The sequence below is a fragment of the Pelodiscus sinensis genome, chromosome 2, assembly GCF_049634645.1.
Source record: "Pelodiscus sinensis isolate JC-2024 chromosome 2, ASM4963464v1, whole genome shotgun sequence".
NCBI lineage: Eukaryota > Metazoa > Chordata > Testudines > Trionychidae > Pelodiscus > Pelodiscus sinensis.
Window position 1 is genome coordinate 2,581,156 of NC_134712.1, and position 25,502 is coordinate 2,606,657.

The 25,502-nt window shown below is 46.7% G+C and overlaps 1 protein-coding gene across 2 annotated transcripts in view; it reads left to right on the forward strand.

Annotated features, from left to right (window-relative positions):
• Nucleotides 1–25,502, forward strand: part of ZC3H3 (zinc finger CCCH-type containing 3) — a 350,743-nt gene that overhangs the window by 129,239 nt on the left and 196,002 nt on the right. For both annotated transcript variants that reach the window (XR_012901167.1, XM_075919992.1), the window contains exon 4: nucleotides 2,500–2,656. Coding sequence is in view for 1 of the 2 variants with exons in the window: in XM_075919992.1 (XP_075776107.1) it covers nucleotides 2,500–2,656 (157 nt within the window). In the remaining variant the exon portion in view is untranslated. The remainder of the gene's footprint in view (nucleotides 1–2,499; nucleotides 2,657–25,502) is intronic.

The window sequence follows — 25,502 nt, forward strand, 5'->3', positions numbered from 1 at the left end:
GTGGAAGATTCAGGGTTGGGAGATGTGGGGAAGCTTGGGGCAGAGGTCTGTGGGTGTGGGGCACAGGGCTAAGATGTGGAGGTGCAGGAGTTAGGGCAGGGGGTTGGGTGTGGGGGGATTAAGAAGATGGGGTGGGGAGTGTAGGAATCAGTGCAGGGGGTGGGGACACCCAGCGGCTGCTTCCCAGGAAGATGCCAGGCAGCCGGCGGTGGCAGCTACTCAGGGCCAGCCTGGGGCGGAGTGGGGGATGGCTGTGCTGCCCAGTTGGTGACTGCCCCCCCTTGTAGTCATTTCTGAGTATAACTGCCCCTACTATTACAGCCCTCCCTTTCTGTTTGATAAGAAACAATCTGATTCCAAGCACATCCCATTGACCTGGCACACCCAAACCCCGATCTTGCTTTAAGTTGTGGTAAGAGGAAGCTGCCTACCAAATTTGGTAGTCTTAGCTTTTACTGTTTAGGAGGAGTTCTTGAACAACCTCTCTCTGTCTGTCTGTCTGTCTGTCTGTCTGTCTGTCTGTCTCTCTCTCTGTCTCTCTCTCTCTCTCTCTCAAAAATATATAGTAGATGGGGAAAGTTGCTATCTCAATTTTTATTAAGATCTCCAGTGACGTTTTGCATTATCAAGCCTTCTGTTGCCTATTCCACCTGGCAAAGATTTTTTTATCTCTGGCTGAATTTGGGATGGGAGATTCATGCGGCAGTCCCTATTCTACCCTCCCATGACTAATAGAGATACTTAGTTGCTGAATTTGAATTAACTCAGGGACCAAGTTGCCAAATAAACGGGAGAACTGAGAACCTGTATTTTAGCTCTGGTGCAAGAGGGCACAGGAGCTATTTCCATCACAATCTGAAAACTTGCTCTGCCGATGGTAGTTCTTATCACTGATGCAATTGCTGGACTATGTACGTTGGCAATAGCAGCATGTGCCCCTAGCATCCTTGTTATTACCACACGCTAAATTTAGCAGGTGGGCAGCACGTGTCCCAGCTCTCCCAAGCAAGGACACGTTGGGCAAATGCAAAAATGGGGTTTGGTTTTCCTCTTTCTATCTCGCAGTCATTTGAATTAGAAAGCCCCAAGAAAACCAGCCGTCTCTTTATATCAGTTATAAAACCAGAAGACTTAGTCTCAGCATGTCATGTCAGCTTTAATTATGTGGGCAGTTGTAGCTGTATGTTATAAAAGTCAGGCAATTAGATGCATTCCTTAAAGCTGTGAAAAAAGATTGCTCACTATCAAGGAGAGGAAAACCAGAATCAAACACATAACTGTTAATTGCATGAAGCATTCAGCATTAAAAACTGGCCTGTAGATCATCTTGCAAAATATTATGAAAATGGAAATGATTAAATACATCAATCTATTCAGAACGTAGATGTCTGGGATAAAAGTGTGTTGTCTAAATGTGTTTGAAATGTCTCAAAAGACCACTGTGCAGCAGGAAGGCTGGAAGATTTGTGCTCCTTAGATGCAGTGAGGAAATGCCTGCATTGGTCAATAGCGTGCAGTGCTGTGACCAAGGGGGAAAATGGTTTCTGTTTGTCTAACTGGACTGGTCAGGTCTTCTCTCTGACCGTTGTGGCTAACTTTCAGTGTCCTTTTGTGTTTTCATGATCCAGGGGAATTTAGAACCAGGGATATAAAATCTGGTTTAATTAGTGAACTGGTTACAAGTTAAGTTTAACCGGTTAACTGATTAAACAAGGGTGGGGGGAGTTCCAGCCTGCTGGGCTAGAGTAGCCCGCTATGGCCAGGCTGGAGCAGCCCCCACACCATGGACAGCCGCTCCAGCCCTGTGGGTGCAGGGTGGGACTCGGCAGTCTCACGGGTAGGGGGGAACCTAGAAGCAGGGGGGAGGGCTGCCGGCTTCAAGACTGACAGCTTCCCCCTTTCCCCCCTTTTCCGCTTCTGCCCAGAGTGAACCTGCCAACTTCAGCCCTGGAGCCCATGCGGGCTGGGAGCCGGCAGCCCTTCCCCATCCTTCTGCTGCTTCTGCGCAGCACAAGCCTGCTGACCAGGAGCTGGCGGTGTTTGTCCCCTCCTCCCCAGCCGCCCTCCACCAGTAACGGGGCTGCGGGCTATTCCTGAGTATTGGTTAACCATTTACATCCCAAGAAGCTCTTGGTCCCCAGAGACATGCCAGCCATCTTGGTGAACGTAACTGACACTGCCAGTATGTAGTAATTGCAATAGGCAATGTTCCACTTTGTCCAGTTCCTACCTTGGGTAGAAAAACATGAACGCTCCAATAATACATCTGAATGCTTGTGCTGTACGTATGTGCACACTTGGCGGGGCACTGCTTTTGGACCCAATTGGGGATCATAAGTAACTGAGATGCTAACAAGCTCTCCTCAGTCTTACCTAGAAGCCCCTCTTCCTTACATAGTACAAACTAGTTATGTAGGTGGTTCTCCTCCTTCCCACCCTTAAGTTCTCATTCTTAGGATTTGCGTGATTTTTCAAGTTGTTCTGCTTACTTTCTTCTAGGGTCCAGTTTGCACCTTGTAAGGAGCCCTGTGGCCAATAAAGTCGTACAGACTCGCTATAGGATAGTGAAGAAGAACGTGGCTTCACCTTCAGGTTCATTGCCATTCTTCAGCGTACCTGTTCCCAGCTGGAAGACCAGGCGACTTGTGACATCCAGGTAATGTTTCTGGCTGTGCTCTTTGAACATCAACAACCGATGCATCCTCCTTAAGAAATCTAGCAACAGTCGGATGGGTTGCTTTATATTGCTATTACATGTTAATCACAGGGGTAACTTAATTTGTTGTTTGTTTAGCAGGTTCTATGTGCAATTTATTAACTTAAGTGTAACATTTTAATCGTATTCACTTTAACTTCAGTCAAACTGGTGAAGCTGCTTCATATTTATTGCCATCTTGAACAACTGTTTTCACATAGCAGTTAAATAACCTATAAGAGGCTTGAGAAAACGTGACGGTTCTCCGTAGAAAAGAGTGAAGGAAGTCTGCATCTTTTGGGGCTGTGACCAGTCTCTGGAAGATAATCTTGGCGAGTGCCCTGCGTTATCAGTTCTTAAAACCTGCAGACCCACTGCTAGTCAATATATTGATTTAAAAAATGAAACTAGCCCTTCTGTCCTCCGCTTGCTGCAAACACTGAATCTGTGCACATTGAACAATATTGTTCAGACTTCTTCTGCCTGGAAGCACTTAAGCCAAACTCCTCTAGAGACCAGAGTCACACCTAACATGGGGATCAAATTACCCCATATTTGCTTATTTGTGTCCTATACTTTGTGCTGAAGTGTCTGGTGCTGGCAACTGTCAGAAACAGTTTAATGGACTGGACTAGATAGGCCTTGGGTCTGCTCTTGACTGGCAGTTCCTCTGTCTCTGCTTGATTTCAGAGCAGCATCATAATATTGAATGTGTCAAGTTCTCATAATTGTCAAGGAGGCAGATGGGGTGGGCCAACTTTTTGACCTGAGGGCCACATCTGAGAAAGCAAATTGTATGGCAGCCATAAAAGCTGTTTGGCCTCACCTCCTTGTAGTGGGCCAAACGGGCATACCCAAGGACCCCAGACAATTGAGGAGCCTCGGAAAAATGTGCACCCCTGTGCTGCCACCAGCTCCGATTCCATGCCATAGCGTTCCAGTTGGGGAGAGGAATAGCAGGGGGCAAGCCCCAACTACATTGTGTGGCTGGAACCGTGGGCAGAGTAGGGAAGCCTCGGAATCTGCTTCCAGGCTGGAGTGATTGGCGGTTACTTTTTGTAACCATAAATGTTCTGTGAAGGGCCTGCACAAAATTGCCACTTCAGTGTCTCTGTCTCTTAATGTTTCTCTAACTGGGGCCTGAAAGAGGGTTGCACCCATCCAATTCTGTAACTGTCCTGATTTGATCAGTGGAGGTGGGGGGATTAGCATCCTGTAAGTGCTACTGAAATCACTTTGAGCCCTTGGAACGTGGGTGTTGTGTGGCGGTTTGCACAGTGTGTTGTCATGCTGTTTGCACAAAGCTTGATAGATGATTTAGGGGTGTAAAATCCTGTTTCATTGGCTAACTGGCTAAACATGATGCTTAACCAGTTAACTGATTGGGTGGGGTGCTCTGGCCTGGCTTCAGACAGCGGCTGCTCCATGTGGACTGGAGTGTCCCTGTCTGTGGCGGGCCCTAAGGGGGCTGGAGTAACCCCCTGCCTGCAGCTGGTGGGGAGCTGCTACAGCCCCCTCTGGTGAACCAGAACTGGTAAGCATCAGCAATTAAGGATGATGCTTACCAGTTAATCTTTCAGGGTATGTCTACACTACCACCCTAGTTCGAACTAGGGTGGTTAATGTAGTCAACCGAAGTTGCGAATGAAGCCCAGGATTTAAATATCCCGGGCTTCATTTGTATCTTGCTGAGCGCCGCCATTTTTAAAGCCCTGGTAGTTCGGACTCCGTGCCAGCGGCTACACGCGGCACGGAGTAGGTAGTTCGAATTAGGCTTTCCACGAGGAGTAACGGTAGTTGGAATTAGCCTAATTCGAACTACCTACTCCGTGCCGCGTGTAGCCGTGGGCACGGAGTCCGAACTACTGGGGCTTTAAAAATGGCGGCGCCCGGCAAGATGCAAATGAAGCCCGGGATATTTAAATCCTGGGCTTCATTTGCAACTTCGGTTGACTGCATTAACCACCCTAGTTCGAACTAGGGTGGTAGTGTAGACATACCCTCAGATCCCTAGTATGAATATGACTCGAGTCCAATTCAGGATTAGGAGAGGTAGGTAACTCTAAAGAAAGAGGAAGGTTACTTGTATTTGTACCAAAGTCTGCAGGGGGCAAAAAGCCTCATCTCTCTGGTAAGATCAGTCTTGTAAAATGTGAACTGGGGAAGTTGAAGATCAGTGGGGCAGAATGAGGTGTAGAATGGAAAGCTCAACTCAGCTGTAAAGATGGAAAGAGAAGCCCCACCTCGATTTGATTCTGCTCAGGTTCTTATACTCGCCTCGTTACTATGCAATCTGTACGTCTAATTGATTGAGTACCTGACTTAGAGGAGGGGACTTGTGGTTTAAAATGGAGAGGTGAGGGGGCTACAGGCAGTGATAGAGACCATAGAGTCATACAATCTATCTTACTCACCAGAACAGTCATTTCATACTGAGGTAGTCTGATTGTTCTGTTGTGATTGGATGAGAGCTTCCATTTGTAGGATCATCTTACATTTATCAGTCTTTGACTTCATTCAGTTGTGTGGTTTAGATCTGTTCCATACAGATCTCAATAAAATGCCATCAGCAAATTAAAACAATGATATTTTGAAGAAGTGATAAAATCTCTTATGTGGTCTTGCTGTTACTTTCGTTGTGTACGATCAATCATATGGCCTGCCAGGTGAAAGGACTTGGCAAATGCTTTTTCTTTAGTTCTGACATTTGTCTTACACTCCATTGTTCATAACATTCTTCTGGATATGGAACAAAAAATGATCTATTTACACTGTGAGCTGCTGTCTCCACTGTAGGAGAAGGGAAGACCCCATGTTCGGGTTGTTAAAAACTGCACTGAATGAAGTACTGGAGATATCTTTAGCAGGGAGCCATCCTACACTGTTTGGAGGAAGAATGGTGTTATGGATTAAGTGAATGGATCTCATCCATCTCTAGTTGTGATGGTCCAGTGATCTCTTCTTAGCCCCAGTTAGTCTTGCCCCATTCTTAAAAATTGGCTTTTTGAAGGAGAACTAATTCAGAACCACTGAAAAATGTGCCTGTTGCTGCCTTGTTTGCTGGTGATGATGCATGCAGTGATGACTGATATATTTCTCTGCATGGAATGTTCTCTCTCTGCCTCACACGTATGTTTTGGCTTAGTGGATTGTAAGCCCTTTGCATAGGGATGTAAAATTTCGATTAATTGGTTAATCGAATAGTTGATGCAAATTGCTACACTTCAAAGGTGACAGTGCTGCGAGGAGCACTGGGCCAGCGGGGGATGCAAGCAGTCCTCTGCTGGCCCCATGCTCACTGCGGCGTTTCAAAGCGGCAGCGCTGCATGGAGCCCGGGGTCAGCAAGGGAGTCCATATGGCGCTGCCACTTTGAAACGCCATGTGCAGTCAGGGCCAGCTGGGGACCCCCTCCTCTTGCTCTTTCTGATAGAGGCAAGGGGCAGGGGAAGAGACTAGTTGACTAGTGTGTTGAGTGTCGACTAGTCGTTCACATTCCTACCTTTGGGACAGGGACCATGTGCTTGTACAACTTCTAGGTGAAGAAGTAAAATCCTGTTTATTGGTCAACCAATTGAATCAGTTAACTGGTTAAACATTATATTTAAGGGAGGGCGTAGCAGCCTCTGACCACAGCCGGCTCTGTGTGGCTGGAACCACTAAGCATCACGCATTAATTTTTCACATCCCTATTCCTAGGTCAGTGGAGTCCCGATACTGACTCGGACCATGGAGTGCTACTGTAACATATTAAGAACTTTTAAATACTAATACAGCCGCTGGTGGGAATGAGCCCATCTTCAGGCATTGGGGTCTCAGGTATGTCTGACTGCTGCTGCATACTTGCAAGTGGGGGCCAGAAGGTGCTTTTGCTAAGATAATGCCCAGCTGTGTGTGCCGGTGGCTGGATTTAGCACGTGCGCAGGGCTCTCCTTCACATGAATTTGCAGCTTGTTTGTTGAATGGCTAAGCAGTGGTGATTTAGTAACCTTTTAGTTCTGCCTTTTGCTATGTTACTGAGAACTGTAAACATGTTTTTATATCCATTGGGCACTGAGCCACAGGGCTGTAAAGCATAGTCTTAAATGCAGCACTGGGTGTACCTGGCTGTTGCCCTTGTAGTATGTGGGGATAGGGAAGTTTCAGCTGTCAAAATCAGATTGTTCTGGACCTGCACTGGATGGGAAAACTCTCTTCAGTTTGCTGTAATCCCTTTGATTTATACAGCGCTTTAATGGACTTCAGTTGGGGCTGCGTCTCTGCTCTCCCCCTCCCCTGTATGCTTTGCGAAGCCTGACTCTGCTGAGTATCGCTGCGACTCTGCAAGGGGAACCACCCTGCAGTTTGCAGCATGGGCTGGGGGCCATGGCATTCGCTCCACTGCAGGCAAACCCCAGTCAGCAGCTGTCCAGAGACAGAAGACAAATGGGTCTCTCGGGATTATGAGCGGGGGTGGGGTGTGCTGCTGCTCGTCCCCAGGCACCCGGTGCTAATTCCTCCGTGATTGGTTGCTTTCTCCCCTTATTGCTAGATTGCATTAAACTTTGCCCTGCCGCTGACTTTTCTGCAGGCGATAGATGGGAGTATATTTTAAATTAATTTTACTGCACTTTTTGTAATATTTTTGTTTTAAATAGATTTATAAGCAACTTGGGGGCTATTCCTACAAATTTATGAAGATAATTTCCACTCTCTTGATAAGGTTAAATTTACACCTGCTATTTCCATATTAATTCACATTGCTAAGTGGATCTAATTTTCTTCCGTTCTTCTATCTAGTGAGCATGGCCTTTCCTAATGCAATTTCCCCCTCACTAAATCACTGTGATCAGGAGTCATGATCGAGTTAAATTAACTTAAATTAATTTACTTAATAAGAGCTCCAGATCATTGTGAATGAGATTAAGATTTATTGATTCTCCTTCTCACTCCTCCCCCTCATCTTTCTGTTGTGCAGGGGTGAGTTTTGGAAAGGCTGTGGTTTCTCTCTTCAATTTCACTTTGCCCTGTTGGTGTTGCATGTGGTCATGGTGTGAATCATGCAGGGGGCTCTTAACTCTTGTCTGGCCATAGATGAGCTTGAAGAACTGGTGGTGACATGCTACACTCATCCACCCCTTAGTAGCAGATACTTGAAGTGGCTGGTTCAGCTGTTCTTCTGCAGCCGCTTTTAAGGAGGGCTTACTTTCCCGTTGGTTCATACATAGCCTGATTTGATACTCGGTGACTTACCTGGGGTGTCGCTGGTTCTGCCCTGAGAACAGAAGAAGACCATTCAGCTTGTCCACATCTAGTTTGGAAGAGGGCAGAGCCTTTTTCCTCCTTTGTGGAACCTACCAGAGAGGGGACAGATTCCCTTGCTGGAGAGGAGGCCAGTGGAGTTGTGTGGCTGGAGTGCACCTTGCTTAGAGCTGGTGGGTAGAGATAACAATGGGGAAATGCTACCTCTCTTTCCCCTGCCTACTCCCCTCCTTCCCTAAAATACGACTCTTCTCTGCCTATCTGGATTAAAGATTGACAGTTAATTGATTAATGAAATTCCATCTAATTGATTAGTCGATGGGGATGGTGCTCCTGCCGGGCTCTTACTACATTTCAAGTATGGAGCCACAGTGGGGTTAGCTTTCTGGGGTGGCATGAGCTGGGTCCCGGCTCGCATTGCCCCGAGGATGCTGCGGCTCTGTCTCCCCTGCCCTCCCCCCTGCACCATGGAGACTCCCCACCTTTTAGGTTGGCTCCCCTCAGCGCCAGCTTTTGCTTCCTTCCGCTTGCTGCTTCTGATACAGAGGCAGTGGGGGAAAAGGGAGCAAGGGACTAGTCGAGTAGTTACTCGACTAGTTGCTTCCATCCCTATTAAAGGCTGAGGGAGAACCTGATAATCTATACATATGCTAAGGCCTGTTAATCTGCAGCCAGGTGGATTTAGGATAGATATTAGGAATTTCCATGTAATGATAGGCTCTTCAGTCTAGCAGAGAAAGGTCTAACACAATCCAAGGCTTGAAGCTGAAGACAGACAAATTGAGCTTGGATAGAAGGTGTCTGTGTGGAATGGTGGGGGCAGCTAACCATTAGAGCAACTACCAAGCGCTGGGCTAGCATCTCCATCGGTGGCAATTTTTATATCAAGGTTGGATTTTTTTTAGACCTCTAGCCCTAGTTCAAACACGAGTTATTTTGGAGCTGTTCTAAAGCCTGTGTTATATGGGAGGTCAGACTTGCTGAATACAGTGGTCCTCTCTGGTGGGGGGAGCTAGGAATCTATAGTGTAAACCCTATACCACATGCAAACTGCCTACCTGAGCTGGAGTGGCTGCTCATGCTAGGCACAGCAACTAATGACATGTGGTGCCATAATTATAATTATTACTGAAGTGCTCCATTATGCTGCTGACATTAATTTGTATTGCAAGAGTGGCTGGGAGCCAGTCATAGAGCGCTAGTCTATACAGACACTAAACAAAAAGACAACTCCTGTCCCAAAGAGCTTATGCTGTAACTTACAGGACAAGCCAACAGATGGATACAGACCCGGGAGGACAAGAAACAAACACACCTATTTACTGGTCAGCCTGACAGGCATCAGTCACAGCACACCCTGTTAAGTTTTTTGTAGGAATCGTGTCAAAGGAAAGTTTAAGGACCCCTAAGAAACTGTGTGATAATATAATGCATCTGTAACCGTATACTACTCCTGTCGTTGCTGGCTTTTAAGAACAGGTTAGACAAGCATCTGTCACAGACGGTCTAGGTCGGTGGTGGGCAAAATATGGCCCATGGGCCAGATTTGGCCTGGAGCCCAGCAGGAGCCTCGGGCAGATTCCCTGCCTGCCCTGCCATCGCATACCGCTCAGAGTGGCTGGCTGCAGGGGCTATCTGTGAGTGCCATGAGCTTGGGGGGAAGGAAAGGGGACGGACGGAGAGGCTTTGCATGCTGCCTTCACCCCCATCTCTCGTTGGCTGGAGACCCTTTGGCTTGTGGTATTCAGAGAAGCACATGGCCCCTGCAGCCGACTGCACTGAATGGCGTGCAGGGCCTGTCATAGGGACCTGCTGGGTTTCTGGCTCAGAGGTGCTAAAGTAAGCACCTTCCAGTGAGAGCCTACACCAGGCATCTCATCCCTTCCTGCACCCCAGCCCTCTGTCCCCATCTTCTGCATGCATCCCCAGATAATAATCCTAAAACTCTGCACCCCAGCTCCTGCGCCCATACCCCTCCAGCACCACAATCCAAACTCTTGCACCCTTGCCCCAGGTCACAGCCTCTCCCAGACCCTGCAACCCCTCCTGTACCCTCCTTTAGGGCAGAATCTTTTCCTTTCCTCCCAGGCCCTGCTCCCCAGTCCTCTGTCCCAACCCAAACCCTGGCATTCCCTCCTGCTACCTCTCCCCTCGGTCAAATCCTCTCCTGCGTCCATACCTCTTCCTGGACCCTGCACCCCAACCCCCATCACCCAGACTCCCTCTCAGACTCCACACCACCTCCTGCACCCCAGGCCCCTGACCTGAGCTCCCTTCTGCACCCAACCTCCATCCCAGACCTCACACCACCTCCATTAATATCATGGAGGTGTGGGAGGCCCTTGATCGTGTAGAAAATTCTTGCAGTGGCCCCCCTCAGGCAATATAGCTCACTCCAGTCTAGGTTTACATGGTCCTGCCTCAGTGTGTGGCGATGGACTTGCGGGGGTCCCTTCTAGCCCTCTGTTTGTTTGTGTGAGCCTGTAACTGGTTTTGCTCGTGCTGTCCACACACCTAAGGAAAAATGGGCTGTGGGGCATTCCAACACTGTTCTGCATGTGTGTATGTAATATTTGTGCGCTTAAGCCATTTACTTTGGAAAGCTCTGCTGTTCACCTCAGAGAATAGCGCTAGAGCCAGTGCTGCATGCAAAGAAATGCAGCTAGGGAGAGGATATTTGCCAACATAGGATTAAATTGTCTCTCTCCCCCTGCAGTTCTCTTATCTGGAAGAAAAAAGCAGTGTGGTCCAGTAGCCTGAACAGTGCTGTGGGAAAGGGAAGCCCCACACTTTGTCATGCCGTCCCACAGTGACTCCCTCGAGCTTTGGACAAGCCACATCGCCTCAGTGCCTCAGTTTACCTATCTATGCAATGGGGACGATGATTGATTCTGAGCTACCTTATGAGTGTTGAGGATGGATTGGTTAGGAGTTTTTCACAGTATCCTGGGTGTCATTACCACTTCATTGCAGCCAATCAGTATTCGTGGGTAGATTTCTCCTCAGGCCCAGCTGCCTTCCGAGCCATCATAATTCATTGTGGCTGTGAATGATGAAGTCAGAGATGTGCTTGAGAGAGAAGGCGCTGGCTCTCTAGCTTTGGTAGCTCTTGCAATCGTAGCTATAGGTCTGCCGTGATACCATCCTCTCTTGTTTGGCTCTTTCTCTCAAGTGCTATTGTGCTTTTTATTGCATCCTGCCTGGGTGCCGGGGATGCCTTTCCGAAGTCTAGTCTGCAGCTGCTGTCTCTCCAGTCAGGTCCCACGTGTGCAGCTTTGCCTATGCACAATGCATGTTTCCATCTAGTCCCATCCTGTGTTAAACTGAGTAACCACATTATAGTTATAAAGTGTGCCCTCCCCTTCTGATGTACGTTGTATCCTCTCTTCTCTGCCAAGTTCTCCATTTCGGGGCTGATGATGGAACTCTGTCTCTTATGTCTTAGAGCTTTGAGATCCACTGATGAAAATTGCCAGAGAAGTTCATGGCTAGTGGTGGTGTCTTGCCTTGAACACAAAGGCCATTCCTAAATTGCGTGTTCATTTATGAGCATTTTAGAACCTATGAAGTATCGTGCCCAGTCTAACACACTGAATTGGCTGCAGAGCTGGGAAACAAATCCTTGTCTCCTGAATCCCAGCCCTGTGCCCTGCCCACTGGACAATGTTGCCCCAGTAATGCAAAATTATAATAATGTTGGTGGCCTGGTGGCTCTGTGGCGGTGATGCTTCACTATCACCCCCATTGCTGTGTTTTGCTAAGAAAAGGTGGCGGTCTTACTCCAGCTAATTTCCTACAATCTCCCTGGGGTAGCAGTTTTAAAGGCTCACATTTTCCCAGCATTACCCCTGTGCTCATTTGGATCTTGGCAGAATGGTGTTTGTCCTTTGAGATTTTCCTCACTACTTGATCTACTTTTTGCTGACGTTTCTCCAGTCCCATTCCAAGCTTCCTCAGGGGAGTGAAATAGTAGTTTGCCTGCTTGAAATTGTCGTTACTGCCCTATTTTACAGGTCAGTTTATCCTGTGCTGTAATGGAAGTAAATGGCTATTTCACACTTCTGGTACTGCAGGACACTGGCGATTAAACAGTAACACAGTCACTATTCTGTTGGGCGAGTTGTATTTTTCACCCTATTAGCTGAGGCATGTATATTAGTTGCTAACTCAACCCTCAGGCAGCTGAGACTTAAGTGAGTGAATTCTTGTTTTTCAAGACACCTGGACTCATGCTTTCTGTTGTATGTTATGTTGTATGTCGACACTGCTTTCCCATGCTGGTAGCTTTCTCATTTTGCAGAATGGAAAGCCGCTAGGGGTCAGTGTTGCATACTGGATAGGCTCTCAGGAGACCTCACATCTATTCTGGGCTATGCCACTGCAAGGTGGCCATGGGCCTGTCCCTTCTCCATCTCAGTTTCTTCAGCCATAGAGTGGGGATAATGACACTGACCTCCTTTTAAAGAGCTTTGAGCTCTATTGATGAAAGTTTCCAGAAAAGAGCATGGTTGGTGGTGCTGACTTGGCTTGAACACAAAGACCACCCTTAAACTTTGTGTTAATTTATGAGCATTTGAGAATCTAAAACCAATCCTTACATCTCTCTTACATGCTTTTACTTATCTTCCTTTATAGGTAATGTAATGTCTTATATAGTGCCTGCTCTCTGAGGCTCTTGCTTTGCATTGCAAACATTAATGAATTTCTCCTTCCAGCCTTTCTGTAAGAAAGCTCGGGGTTGGCCTGTTTTATTGGTAAGGAAATGAGGCACAAAGGGGCTAAGGGAACTGCCCAAGATTATACAGTGTGTCTGTGACAGAGTTTTGGAGAAGAGCTCAGCTTTCTCAGTTACCAATCCTGTGATTTAGCTGCAAGAGGTAAAATTATCAAAGTCAAGTGACTTAGAAGCTTAAGTATCATTAAATCTCATTGGAACCTAAGCACCTGAGTCACATGGGCACACAAGACCATTCTAGATTGCTAACTTCTTGTTATCTGCAGTGATTTACCATTTGCCATAAGTATCCACATTTGATTAGTTTTGCCTAATCTTATACTTACAGAGAGAGGGCAACTCCAGCGGTGTTACACTTCACGTGCTTTAGGCCTTGTCTTATTCTTTGTTGCTAAAGGTAGACTTTTTCTTGAGTTGCATTACCAGCATTGGGTTACACTCAGACCCCGTTAATAGAAACGGGGGAAAGAGGGGGTATAACATCACTATGCTATGGGAATATAAAATTTAAACACAAATCCGTTCATGTGTTAAGAATTCTAGTGTATTTTGGGAATTGTCAGTGTGTAGTAAATGCATATGCTAATTTTTTTTTGAGAATGAAGACAAAACTACAGAGGTAGCAAAAGAGAAGCGAATTTGGTACCGAAAATGGAAAAGAAAAGTACCTCTGTCAGATAATGTCCCATAAATCTTAACTTCTCTCTGTAATAAAATTGGGACATCCAGTGAAATGAAGGGCTGTACATTTAAAACCCATAAAATGTAATGCCTTTTAGAATAATATATATTTAACCTGTGGAACTCATTGACACAATATACTGAGTTTAAGGCCTTGCAGGATTTGAAAATGGCTTAAACATATGAAACTGAGAACATCCCCAGTTGTAGTAAATATATATTTACGAAAAATATACATCCCCTTGCTTCAGAGGTCAAGTAATCACTATAGTGATGGCCATTAAGAAGAAATCTCCCCTATGGGCAGGTTATTCTTGAATCATTCATAATAGGGATTTTTGCCCACTTCATCAGAAGCACTGGCTGTTGTCATAGACTATAATAATCTATGGACCATTGGTTTGTTGCAGGCTAGAAATTCCTGTGTTTCTAAAATAATTGTATGGCTGTCGAGTGCAAGAACCATTAAGTGTCTATAAGATAATGGAATTGGGACAACTAAGAAGCATTAGTTTATGAAGAATAGATAGTTACAGGTGAGCTTTGTTGCTCTTCTGGGCAGAATTACAAAACTTAATATAGGAAGGAAAAGCAGGGGGTAATGAACATATTTGGATTTTAGTAAAGCCTTTGTTATTGAGACTTGGAAAATAATATTCTCAGTATTAAAATTGACTTTGCTACCAGTGCCATCATTTGATTTGAAAATGGGCAGAAGGATCATGAACAAAGGGTGATAAACTACAGTGTACTGAGTTGGAATGGGTGTCTGGTGGGTGGGGTATCAAAGGCTTAACACAGGTCTGGGGAACACAGGTCTGGCTTAACACAGGTCAGGGCGGGGGGCTGGATGTGGCCCCCTGGGTTCAGTATTGGGGTTCAGCTAGCCCCTCCCCCCCTGTTGCTCCCCCGCAAGGCTGGAGCACACAAAATCTACTAGACTGGGGCCCCTTCTTAGGCCCTGATGTGGAAGAGGAATGTGGGGACTGTCATTCTCCTCAGTCGGGGCCTCGTCAGTGAAGTTTGTTTGTTTGTTGCTTCTCACTTGTGTGTGGCCCTCAACTGATTTTTCTGTGAGTTAGCGGCCCCCGACCCAAGAAAGGTTCCCCCGCCTCAGTTTAGCAATGAGATGAAATTTAAATGTTGCTGAATATCAGCCTACACTTCAGCAAATGAGATCCATGAGGCTGGAGAATAACCTACCTTTGGGAAAGGGGGAACCTCATAAAATCCTAGGGCTGGAAGAGAGCTCAGGAGGTCAAGGGCAACCCCCTGCCCAAAGCTGGACCAACCCCCTCCCTACCCCTTACCGGTAAATTTTTTAGCAGGCTGGCCAGCAGTCTGTCTCAGTCCTGGCTGGAAACGGGTCCGGCACCTACTCCTGCTGCAGCTCTGCATTTAAAGTGTATTAGGAGCCGGGCAGGCAGGCAGCCTGGCTCAGTCCTGGCTGCCAGCTCAAACGGAGGCTAGGGACACCATTCCTGCCCATTCTGGCTAATAGTCATTGATAGACCTATCCTCCATGAATTTATCTAGTTCTGTTTTTTGAATCCTTTTCTAGTTTTGACCTTCTTCTGGCAAAGAGTTTGTCAGGTTGATTGTGCGTGTGAAGAAATACTTCCTACTGTTAAAACAAATTTGCTGCCTCTTAATTCCATTTGGTGACCCCTAGTCCTTGTGTTATGAGAGGGAGTAAATAACACTTCTTTTTCCACACCAGTCATGATTTTATAGACCCCTATCATATCCCCTCCCTTGCCCCTCCCCATCATCTCTTGTCCAAGCTGAAAAGTCCCAGTCTTATTAATCACTCCTCATCTGGAAGCTGTTCCATACCTCTATCTTACGGAGGACACGATTTAACCCTGTTCCCCTCTGCCATGGCCGAATCCCTGTTCTTTGTATGCATCGTGACTTTGGGATCTATGCCATGTGGTTGGCTTGTCACTGACTTGGTAGCACAGGCTGAGAATTCCAATTTGTGATAAGCTTAGCGAATGGAATTAGGGGAAGCATGTTACCGAGTTCATTTTCTGTGCTAAATGTACCTTTTTGTGTAACGTTGGAAGTGGCCCTCCAGGGAGTGTCTGCTCCTGTGCCCCATGCTCTGAGTTGGATCAGTGTGGTGATAAGGGCTCCGAGCTGCCATTACTAACAATTACACATACCGTGTGCTCCAGCTGCAGTATCATCTTCTCTCCATTCACAACCAGAATGAGTCGGGAAATATCAAGGAGAAGAATCAGCTAGAGGCAGATAAGTTACAAGTAATTATTTCTTCCTGTTGCAGGCTAGTCACTGCTCTTGTGTATCTTCTCAAATGCGCCTTTTGGAGAAGCCAGTTGAAGTGGCCTCTCAACAGCAAACGTTTCTGGGAGCTGTGCAGAGCACAGAGAGCCTGCCCAATTTTTAAAACCTGCTGTGTGTTTGTACTGATGCTCTCTGCTACGTAAATATGTCTGGCATCTCTTGTCCACACCATCTCAGGTGCATGTTAGACACTGCACGGCAGGAAAGGAGGAGGGAAAGCTGAAAAAATGTTTCTTCCTGGATTGTCGGGTGGGGTGGAGGGAGTGTAAAGCGGTGTTTCTCAACATTTTTTTTTACAAGTACCATTTAAAAAAATTATAAGTACCCTGTGACGTAGTGGGGGTACTTGCTGGGCTGTGGTGACCCCTGCTGTCTGGAGCAAGACCCAGCAGGGAAAGCCTCACTAGGCAGAGGTAATGCCAAACTTGTTGAACCAGTGGCCAGACACCCCCCATGGAGAGGAACAAAGGAAGGTGGAATGCTGCCCTGGCTGGGGGGCAGGGCTGGAAGGGGGTTAGTAGTTCCTGGCTGGAGGGCAGGGAATAAGGAGCTGGGGAGGGGGCTGGGACTCCCCTATCTCAAGGGGGGGGCATTGAGGCCTCTTAGCCCCAGTTCCTGTAACCAGATTACATCTGTGCTGCGCTGTGCTGGAGGAGCAATAAACCACCCTCAATTCCACTGGCTGGTGCAGTCTGTTTGTGCCATTTCGGGGTGCAGGAGACGGGGAACCCCCAACGCGCCGTCACATACCCCCAGTATCTACAGTTTTCAGACAGTCACATTTTTTTTTCTACCATTGCAACACATTTGTTTAAACAACTTAATCGTGGCCAGGCGGGCGATGAAATTTTTGGGTGTAAAAAGTACAGAAATAAAAACGTGCTGTAAAACTTAAAACAAAAATTCAGTTTTCTCCAAATTTCAGTTGTGTTGTCGTCCCCCTCCCCCCAGACTTCTCTCCAGTACCCCTAAGCGTACTCATACCACTGGTTGAGAAACACTGGTCTATATTGCTGTTGCTTTCAAGAGGAACTTTAGTTCTGATGCGGTGAAACACTTAAAGGGGCAGGTACATGAAATCACATCAGATTTACAGGTCTGGGGAGTAAGTTCTTGAGTCCTGGATTGCAACGGCTGAGAGTGTGATTCTGGATCATAATACACTGTGGATAGAGTGAATTTCTCTAGTGCAGCAGAGTCAAATGTGTCATCTTCTCAGTGGAAGAGAAAATGCAGCAAAATGTTAACATAGGCTGCTTCTGCTGAAGTTATGTATATTGTGAGGTGAATTCTTAGTGTGTTTGTCCTCTGCAGAAGTCTGTCCCTACTGCTGTCCTTGACAGCTCTCTGCAGTGTGTGAGACTTTGCTTGAATGGGCAGTGAAATATGGACGAGTGAATCTGCCAGTCCACAGTGCTAACCAGGCCAGGCCCTGTGGCTAACATGGTGCATTTTTTTAAAGTGTGCATGTCTACTGTTCCCGTGGAGACAATGAGACGAGCAAGTTGATGCTTCTTTTCATCCTAGCCTTGGCTAATCTGAGATACCCATATCGTTTCTGTGAAGCAATGCCAATCACTTACCAGAATTCCTGGTGTCCACTAGAAAAAACAGCACCACTCAACTGATCATCCTAAAATGTGTGTATTAAGCGTTTGACTTGGAAGAATTAGAGTGATGTTGGTTATTTTTGTGTGCTTATCCACTGAGAGATGGTTCTCTCCTTTCAGCTACACATGCTGGCCTTTACCTGTTTTACTGTGACTCCCCTCCTGACTTTGGTGTGTATTATGGATTTCAGAACTGTGCAATCAAAAGTTGGGGGATGAGGAGTTAATTTAATTTTATCAAGATATGAAGTTATTACCCCAGTTCTTATCCCCTACTCTTTCTCCACCATCCCCCACCCCAGAAGCGTTCTGTGCATTAATCTGAAAGGGACTTGAAATGTGACTAATGTCCTTAAAGTTCCTGACAATTTTTTTCTTCCCAATTTCATTTGACATGAAAGTGAGAAGTAAACAGAAGCCCTGTGTTTAAGTAGATAACTTGGAAAGCCTTTCCCATCACATTTAAAAATGGCCGTGTCATGGATTCTACGAATTGGCGGGTTCTATTTTGTTTTATTTTTTTTGTCTGTGTGGTAAATTTTCTTTTAATAATCTCTACGTGGTTTTATGAGGTTTAGGGATAAGATTTTTTTGAAGGGATGTTAAACCATTCTCAAAAATGACATCTCATTACAGTGAAATTCATCTGCTGAGATTGAAGACATTATAGGCAGGAGGAAACTATGCCTCCAGTTTAGAAATATGGTTTTTTCTATAGGAAGTACTTTTTAATCTTTTTAATGAGGATGGCATGAGATACACAACCCCTTATTGTTTCTGAGAAGTCCTGACATCCGGCCTAACATAATCCATTTTCTGTTAGCTACTAGTTAGAGGCTTTAAAAACAATGTAGCCTCTTTTTGGCAAAGCTGTGCATTAATCTTTCATATGCTCCGTGATCCCCCTCCCCTAGAATGTAAGAGACTTTATAATGTTTCATCCCCCCCCGCCCCCGATGGAGCTGGTAGCTGGGTGCTTGTCTTGATTTTTTTCCTTAGTATGCTGCGAAGTGTTGGGCTTCTGCTCACTTACCTGGCAAAGTGGGGTGTTGAAATTGCAGCGAAGGATCTGCCTGGCCAGAAGTACCTGCCACTTCCTCTCTCTGGTGAAGTTTCCCTTTACTCATCCTCTCCCACCCATCTTCCTTCTGGACACAGTCAGCTGTGAGCATGAGCCATCATTGCACAGAGCAAGCAGAGGAGTCCTGAGAGAAGAAAGGAATGTGCATCTGTGCCTGTGTTGCCTCCTGTCTATGTATTTTGGGTTGTTTCTACCAAAGAAAGAAAGGAGGAGGGACATTGTTACCAGTGCTGGTTGTGACCCTCATTTCCCAGGCACTGCTCTGTAGATGTGCCCCAGGCCTTGCATAAAATGCCTTCTTGCTTTCCCTTTAACACTGGTTTGTGATACTTTGCCTAAGGCCTACACAGGGCTGCTAGCTGGCACTAATTCTGGTCTGCTGGAGAGAGAAGGACCCTCCCCACCTGCAATTGCCTCCTCCTTTAAGAGACAGCCATAGTAATTGAGCTCTACTTTGGAGGAACTAATGAAAACAAAATAAAAATGGGATTCAGAGGTTAACTACCAGCTTTAAATGCATATGAAAATACTTAAGAATAATGGGATTTTCTTTTTTAATTTTGGTTAATGGAGTAGTAGATTTTTGAATTGATTCTATTAAAAATAAAACTGTCAGTTTCAAACCTGGGGAGGCAATTATGGGTTATTTAGTTGACAGGGGATTGTGTTAATCTTGGATCATTCCTTCCATATGCATCCTTCTTTAGAGTGTTACAGGCTGTGGAGAGGGGGTGGTGGAGATGCTAAAGGACCATGTCCTGGTTTGTAAAGATTTTATTTCCTTAAATATGGAGCAGATTCTTGCGCGTGCGTGCGTGTGAGTGAGTGAGAGAGCGAGATACTGTGTGGTGTCTGTCTGTTTCTATTAGTAAGGAAGAAGATGGACTACTTGAACTGCTGTGGCCTCAGTGCAGGGAGGATTCATCATTTTCTCTTAATGAGGATAAAACTAATATCCCAAGGCCTCCTGTTATTTGCATGGGCCTGATTTTCATAAATCACAGAATCACAGACTACTAGAACTGGAAGGGACCTCAAGAGGTCATCAAGTTGAGTCCCCTCACGGCAGGACTAAGCACCATCTAGATCAGTGGTTTCTAACTCTGCCAGGCCATGCCCCTAGCTGCTAATGAGCCCTGCCCCCGGGGAGCTCCATTCCTTATGAAGTACATGCTTGTGTAACTGCCAACCAGGCAGATTTGAACCTGGGCCCTCTGAAGCAGAGTATAGGAGCCTCTACCCTCTGAGCTAAAAGCCAGCTGGCTCCCAGCCCATGCTGTAGAGGTCTCTTGGTCTAGGTACCACTTGCATTGCTCAGTAACCACACTAGGTGTGTGGGTTGCACCTGCACTAAAATTTCTCCTCACACCCTTCCATAGTGAGTGGCTCTGCAGACTGCCCCGTGGACTGTGGCTGTAACCGGACCTCAGTGAGGCTGTCCCTACTGGAGCAGCCTCACCAGCCCAGGTTCCTGCTCTGTGGCAGACATGTGGCCTGGCCAGTGGGCCTGCTTGCTGGACGGTTGCCCCTTGTCCTTTCTGTTGTGGGCGGCATGTTCGGGAGTAGGTAGCAAAGCCTTCGCGGTCATGAGCATCCTGGCCTTTCTCAATAGTGAGGAGGGCCAGGTTAGAGGCCCTGGGGAGCTGTGCTGAGTGTCCATGATTTCTGTTCCTCCTCCAGCAGAGACTGGCTTCCCCCATGGGGTTTCCCCTGCTGCCTCCGGCCTGTACCATGTGTCTGGCGCTTCCCAATGTCCTGGGGTGCCATAGCCAGCAGTACCAGTTGGAGTTGTGCGGAGAGAGCTGGGCTTCTTGACTCAAACCAATGAGTGTCGGGGGGCTGTTACAGGCTGGCTGTCGGGTGGGTGCTGCGAGCTCGAGACACGCACGAGCTGAGTGACCCTGCGCCTCTAGGCCCCGTCTGTTAACTGTCTGGGGAGGAACTCTCGAGCCACCAGAAATATGCACCCGCCTCTGCTACTTGTGCCACAGACACCACTGATCCCATGCGTGTGTCGGGCTGGGCTGTCGTCAGGTCTGGCAGGGGTGAGGCGGGGGTCTCTTCCTGGATGCAGAAGAGCAGTTTGTGGTGCAGTGGGAGAGCCTCGTGGAGGCCAGCATGGCAGCCTTAGAGCAGCCATGACCCAGGCAGCAGCGCTCAGCTTGGAGGTAGCACAAGACTAGATGAGGAGGGTGGAACAGGCACTGTGGGCTCCAGGGGCTAGTGGTGAGGGTTTTTGGGGGCTGGCATTGGGGTGCTCTGGAGACAGGGCTAATATTGGGGGCTGGCACTGGGGGAAGGCTCTGGAGGGCAGTTGGCTGCAGTGGGACTCTGGGAAAAAAGCTGGCACTGGGGAGGTTCTAAGGGGTGAGGGGCTGGCACGTGGGGGGTGGGTCAGTGGCTGGTGCAGTGGAGGAGTGGGGGATTCTAGGGGTTAGGGCTGGCTCTGGGGGCTGGGGCTTTTGGTGGACAACTAACATCTTATTTTACATATTTTAATATTCATTATTTGCATAGTGAATATGTAAATAAAATGTTGCCTGTCCTCCAAAAGCTGGTTCCTGGTATCAAAAAGGTTGGGAACCACTGATCTAGATCATCCCTGATTAGATGTCTGTCTAACCTGCTCTTAAATATCTCCAGAGATGGAGATTCCACAACCTCTGTAGGCAATTTATTCCAGCATTTCACCACCCTGACAGTTAGGAAGTTTTTCCTAATGTCTAACCTAAGCCTCCCTTGCTGCAATTTAAGCCCCTTGCTGCTTGTCCTATCCTCAGAGGCCAAGGAGAACAATTTTTCTTCCTCTTCCTTGTGACACCCTTTTAGGTACTTGAGCGCTGCTCTCATGTCCCCTCTCAGCATTCTCTTTTCTAAGATTTTGTGCTTAAAAATACGCACCTAAATAAGTTGCTTGACTTTTTCCATGACAGCCAAATAGGACCTCTAGGTTCACAGCTTCTCTGAGAATCAGGCATATTGTGCTTCTTAAATATGGATTAAGATTTCCTAACATGAGGCATCCAGGTCTGAAAATGTGGACAGAAGAAGCAATCTCATGTCTAATACACTCTTATTGCATATGAGAGAAAACTGGAGGATGCAGATAAGTGGCAAAGAGAACCAGTGGCATGTTGGACTGATGCGTCTATCAAACGATGTCAACTGAAAACCTTTCACCAAACTATTGATGATTATGTAGTCAAGCAGGCTCGTCAATGCATTGTTCGTCTGCACACACAGGTGATGCTTGTATATTTAATTCTTGGTGGGACTGGATCTTGCATGTTAGCATTTGGGCCACTTGACCAATATGACTAGTAGAGAAAAGACACAAAGAAAAACAATAACCCAAAGGTGGTGAGAGAGGAAAATCTCTTGCAGTGCAGTGTGGCTCAGTCCACTGAAACTTCATTGGTGTGCCAAGCTATACAAGTGCTATTAGAGTCAGGAAAAGCCTGGGTAGGCAGGTGTGTCGTGATGGTGGTGGGTTTTTATCCCCTGCATCCATTTATTGTTGTCCGTTCCTGATCCACGGGCCAGTTGCTTTTTCTTCTCCCAGAATGAGGACATGAGAGTTGTATCTTTATTATGGTGGGTCTTGGTTAATGTTGCCTCTAATCTTTTCCATCCATGTGTAGATTTTTTCCATCCATTTGCAGAATAATTTTTTTTTATGTGCACCAAGGCATGTGCAAATGTGCACCATCAATGGAAAGAGAAATCCTGGTGGTGGGTCCTCTGCTAGTCAGCAGGGCGGCACCTGAATCTTCCGAGCAGCGGCACAAGCGCCCAGCTTACAGGGAACACTGCCCATGATCATCCTCCCTCTTGTTGGTCCTGCAACCAGTCCTGGGGGGTTCATAGTTTCCTGCGCAGGAAATCAGAGGTTAAGTAGACTTTGTCAGTGCAGATGCTTCCTCCTACGCTTCTCTCTCCTCTCAATCACCCAGATGGCATCTCTGCCTTTGAAAATATACTTCTAATATGGTGAGAGCACCCGCCCTTTGAAAGCCAGACTTCCTCTTCAAATGAGCATTTTTACACAGTATGTGATCTAAATGGGAATATAGATTGCAAAATTGCACTTGTACTTTGTGTTTTAAACGCCTTTTAAAAAGGAGCTTTTACTCTCCAGACGCAGCTCTCATAGAATTACAGAGAGTTAAGGTTGGAAGAGGCTTCAGGAGATCATCTAATCCAACCTTCTACTCAAAGCAGGACCAACTGTGACGGCGCGTTGGGGGTCCCCCGTCTCCTGCACCCCGAAATGGCACAAACAGACTGCACCAGCCGGTGGAATAGAGGAAGTTTATTGCCTCTCCAGGATACAGCACAGCACAGATGTAATCTGGTCACAGAGCTGGGCTAGGATGCCTCAGGCCCCCTTGAGATGGGGGAGACTGGGCCCCTAAACTCCAGCCCCTTTCCCTAGGCTGTCTCCTCCATGCTCTCAGACAGCAACTAACTAACTCTCTTCCAGCCCTGCCCCCCCCCCACCAGCCAGGGCAGCATTCCCCCTTCCTTTGTTCCTCTCCATGGGGGGTGTCTGGCCATACTGGATTGCATAGTGACTCATCCTGTTTTGCTGGGTCGTGGTACCCACGGCAGCCAGTGGGGGTTACCCCAGAGCCAGCAGCATAGAAACCAGCTAGGTACCCCCACTACGTCACACCAACCCCAACGAAATCATCCCAGCCAGGGCTTGCCCTTAAACACCTGGAAGGATGGAGATTCCACCCCCTCCCTAGGCGATTCATTCCCAGTGTTTATATGAATAGAATAATCCTACCAAACAATCTAAGAAGTTTAAAAATATATTATTTGTCCTGACTATTAACACAGTTAAGGGAAATTTTATTTGAAATCTGATTTTAACCTGGCATGGCAGCTGAATGAGTGATGTATTTAATTTCTACACCTGACTGGGAAATTAACAATGTCGAGTGGTTTTTGCTACAATGCAGTAACTTCAGTGGCTTTCAGTTGACCAGTTCCAAAAGTTTGGCACTAATTGCTTGTGTGGAAGTTGGTAAAAAGTCCTAACATACTGCAATAAAACAGCTGAATGGCAGATCATTACCCTCCAACAATGACCCTAATCAATTGGTATTAGCTACCAAATTCAGCTAAATAGGGGTACCTTCCTCTAAGCCTCACCACGGTCTGTTGCACTGAGCCATACCCAACTGTTGCTAGCATCTGGGCTGTACCTCGCTGTATTGCCAACATGTTACAGATGAGTGACAGGGGAAGTCTCAGGCCTCGAAAAAGAGCTAACCAGTTTCTGGGGGCAGTAAGGTCAGACCACTTGGCAAGTTCTCGGGCTTAATTTTCAACTGATTAATTCTTTCCAGGCTACACAAACATTTAGTTCTGTTTCAGGCTGAAACATGGATCCATCTGTTTCTTCCTGGCATGTTATAACCCCCCTGGAAATACTCCTAGGTTTGTGGATGTAAAAGAGCGATTCTGAAATGGTCTACGTTTAAAAAAACAAAATAAATGTGTCTCGTCATAGGGACACTGTGCTGCTACTGACTGGTATCTTGGGTTGGTGCAAACCAGAGGCTTCTGAATTACCTTGAAGACAAATTGGATGTAAAAGAGGAAGGCTGATTGAGCATTTCTTCCCAGCTTGATTAATCAGGAGTCAAATGAAAGCAGAGCTATTTCAAAGGCTATTGAGGAAAATAAGAATCTGGATTAAAAAACTTGTAGTGGGAAGACCATGTGACTAATACTTTAGGGATAGCTTTGCTGTTCTGGGAAGAGTGAACTGACAAACAATGGCAATGGGTGTACCCTAATAGCAGCTGCTCCCGGCCCACATCCCAGATGTGTTACAGAGAATCATAGAATACTAGGACTGGAAGGGACCTCGAGAGGTCATCAAGTCTAGTCCCCTGCCCTCATGGCAGGACCCAGTACTGTCTAGACCATCCCTGATAGACATTTATCTAACCTACTCTTAAATATCTCCACAGATGGAGATTCTACAACCTCCCTAGGCAATTTATTCCAGTGTTTAACCACCCTGACAGTTAGGAACATTTTCCTAATGTCCAACCTAAACCTCCCTTGCTGCAGTTTAAGCCCATTGCTTCTTGCTCTATCCTCAGAGGCCAGGAAAACAATTTTTCTTCCTCCTCCTTGTGATACCCTTTTAGATACCTGAAAATCGCTATCATGTCCCCTCTCAATCTTCTCTTTTCCAAACTAAACAAGCCTAATTCTTTCAGTCTTCCTTCATAACTCATGTTCTCTAGACCTTTAATCATTCTTGTTGCTCTTCTCTGGACCTTCTCCATTTTCTCCACATCTTTCTTGAAATGTGGTGCCCAGAACTAGGCACAGTACTCCAACTAAGGCCTAATTAGTGCAAAGTAGAGTGGAAGAATGAGTTTTCATGTCTTGCTTACAACATTCCTGTTAATGCATCCTAGAATCATGTTGGCTTTTTTTGCAACAGCATCACACTGTTGGCTCATATTTAGCTTGTGGTCTAAAATAACCCCTAGATCCCTTTCTTCAGTGCTCCTTCCTAGGCAGTCACTTCCCATCCTGTATGTGTGAAACTGATTGTTCCTTCCTAAGTGGAGCACTTTGTATTTTCCCTATTAAACGTCATCCTGTTTACCTCAGATTATTTCTTCAATATTTTCCAGATCATTTTGAATTATAACCTTATCCTCCAAAGCATTTGCAACCCCTCCAACCCAGGTTCGGCCACAGGATGCAGACAAGGGATGTAATAGTGTAGTCGATTAACCTATAAGCAAATGCTTATCGGTTAATGCTGTAGACTACATGCATTCCTCTTCCCCCTCCCCCACTTGCCGGTACATTTTTTAGCAGGCTGGCCAGAAGTCTGTTTCAGTGCGGGCTTGAAATGGGTCCAGCACCTACTCCTGCTGCGGCTCTGCATTTAAAGTATATTAGGAGCTAGGCAGGCAGGCAGCCCAGATCAGTTCTTGCTCGCACCAGGTCCAGGAGCTTAGACTCACCCTAGACAGGAGCTGCTGCCATCCTGTGCTGCTATCAGAGGCAGCAGTGTGCAGTGGGAGGGGGCTCCTCAGGAGTGAGGCTGGAGCTCATTGGCTGTCTGCCAACAGTGGCCAGTGCCAGGTGTTCCAGAGGGAGTGAACTGA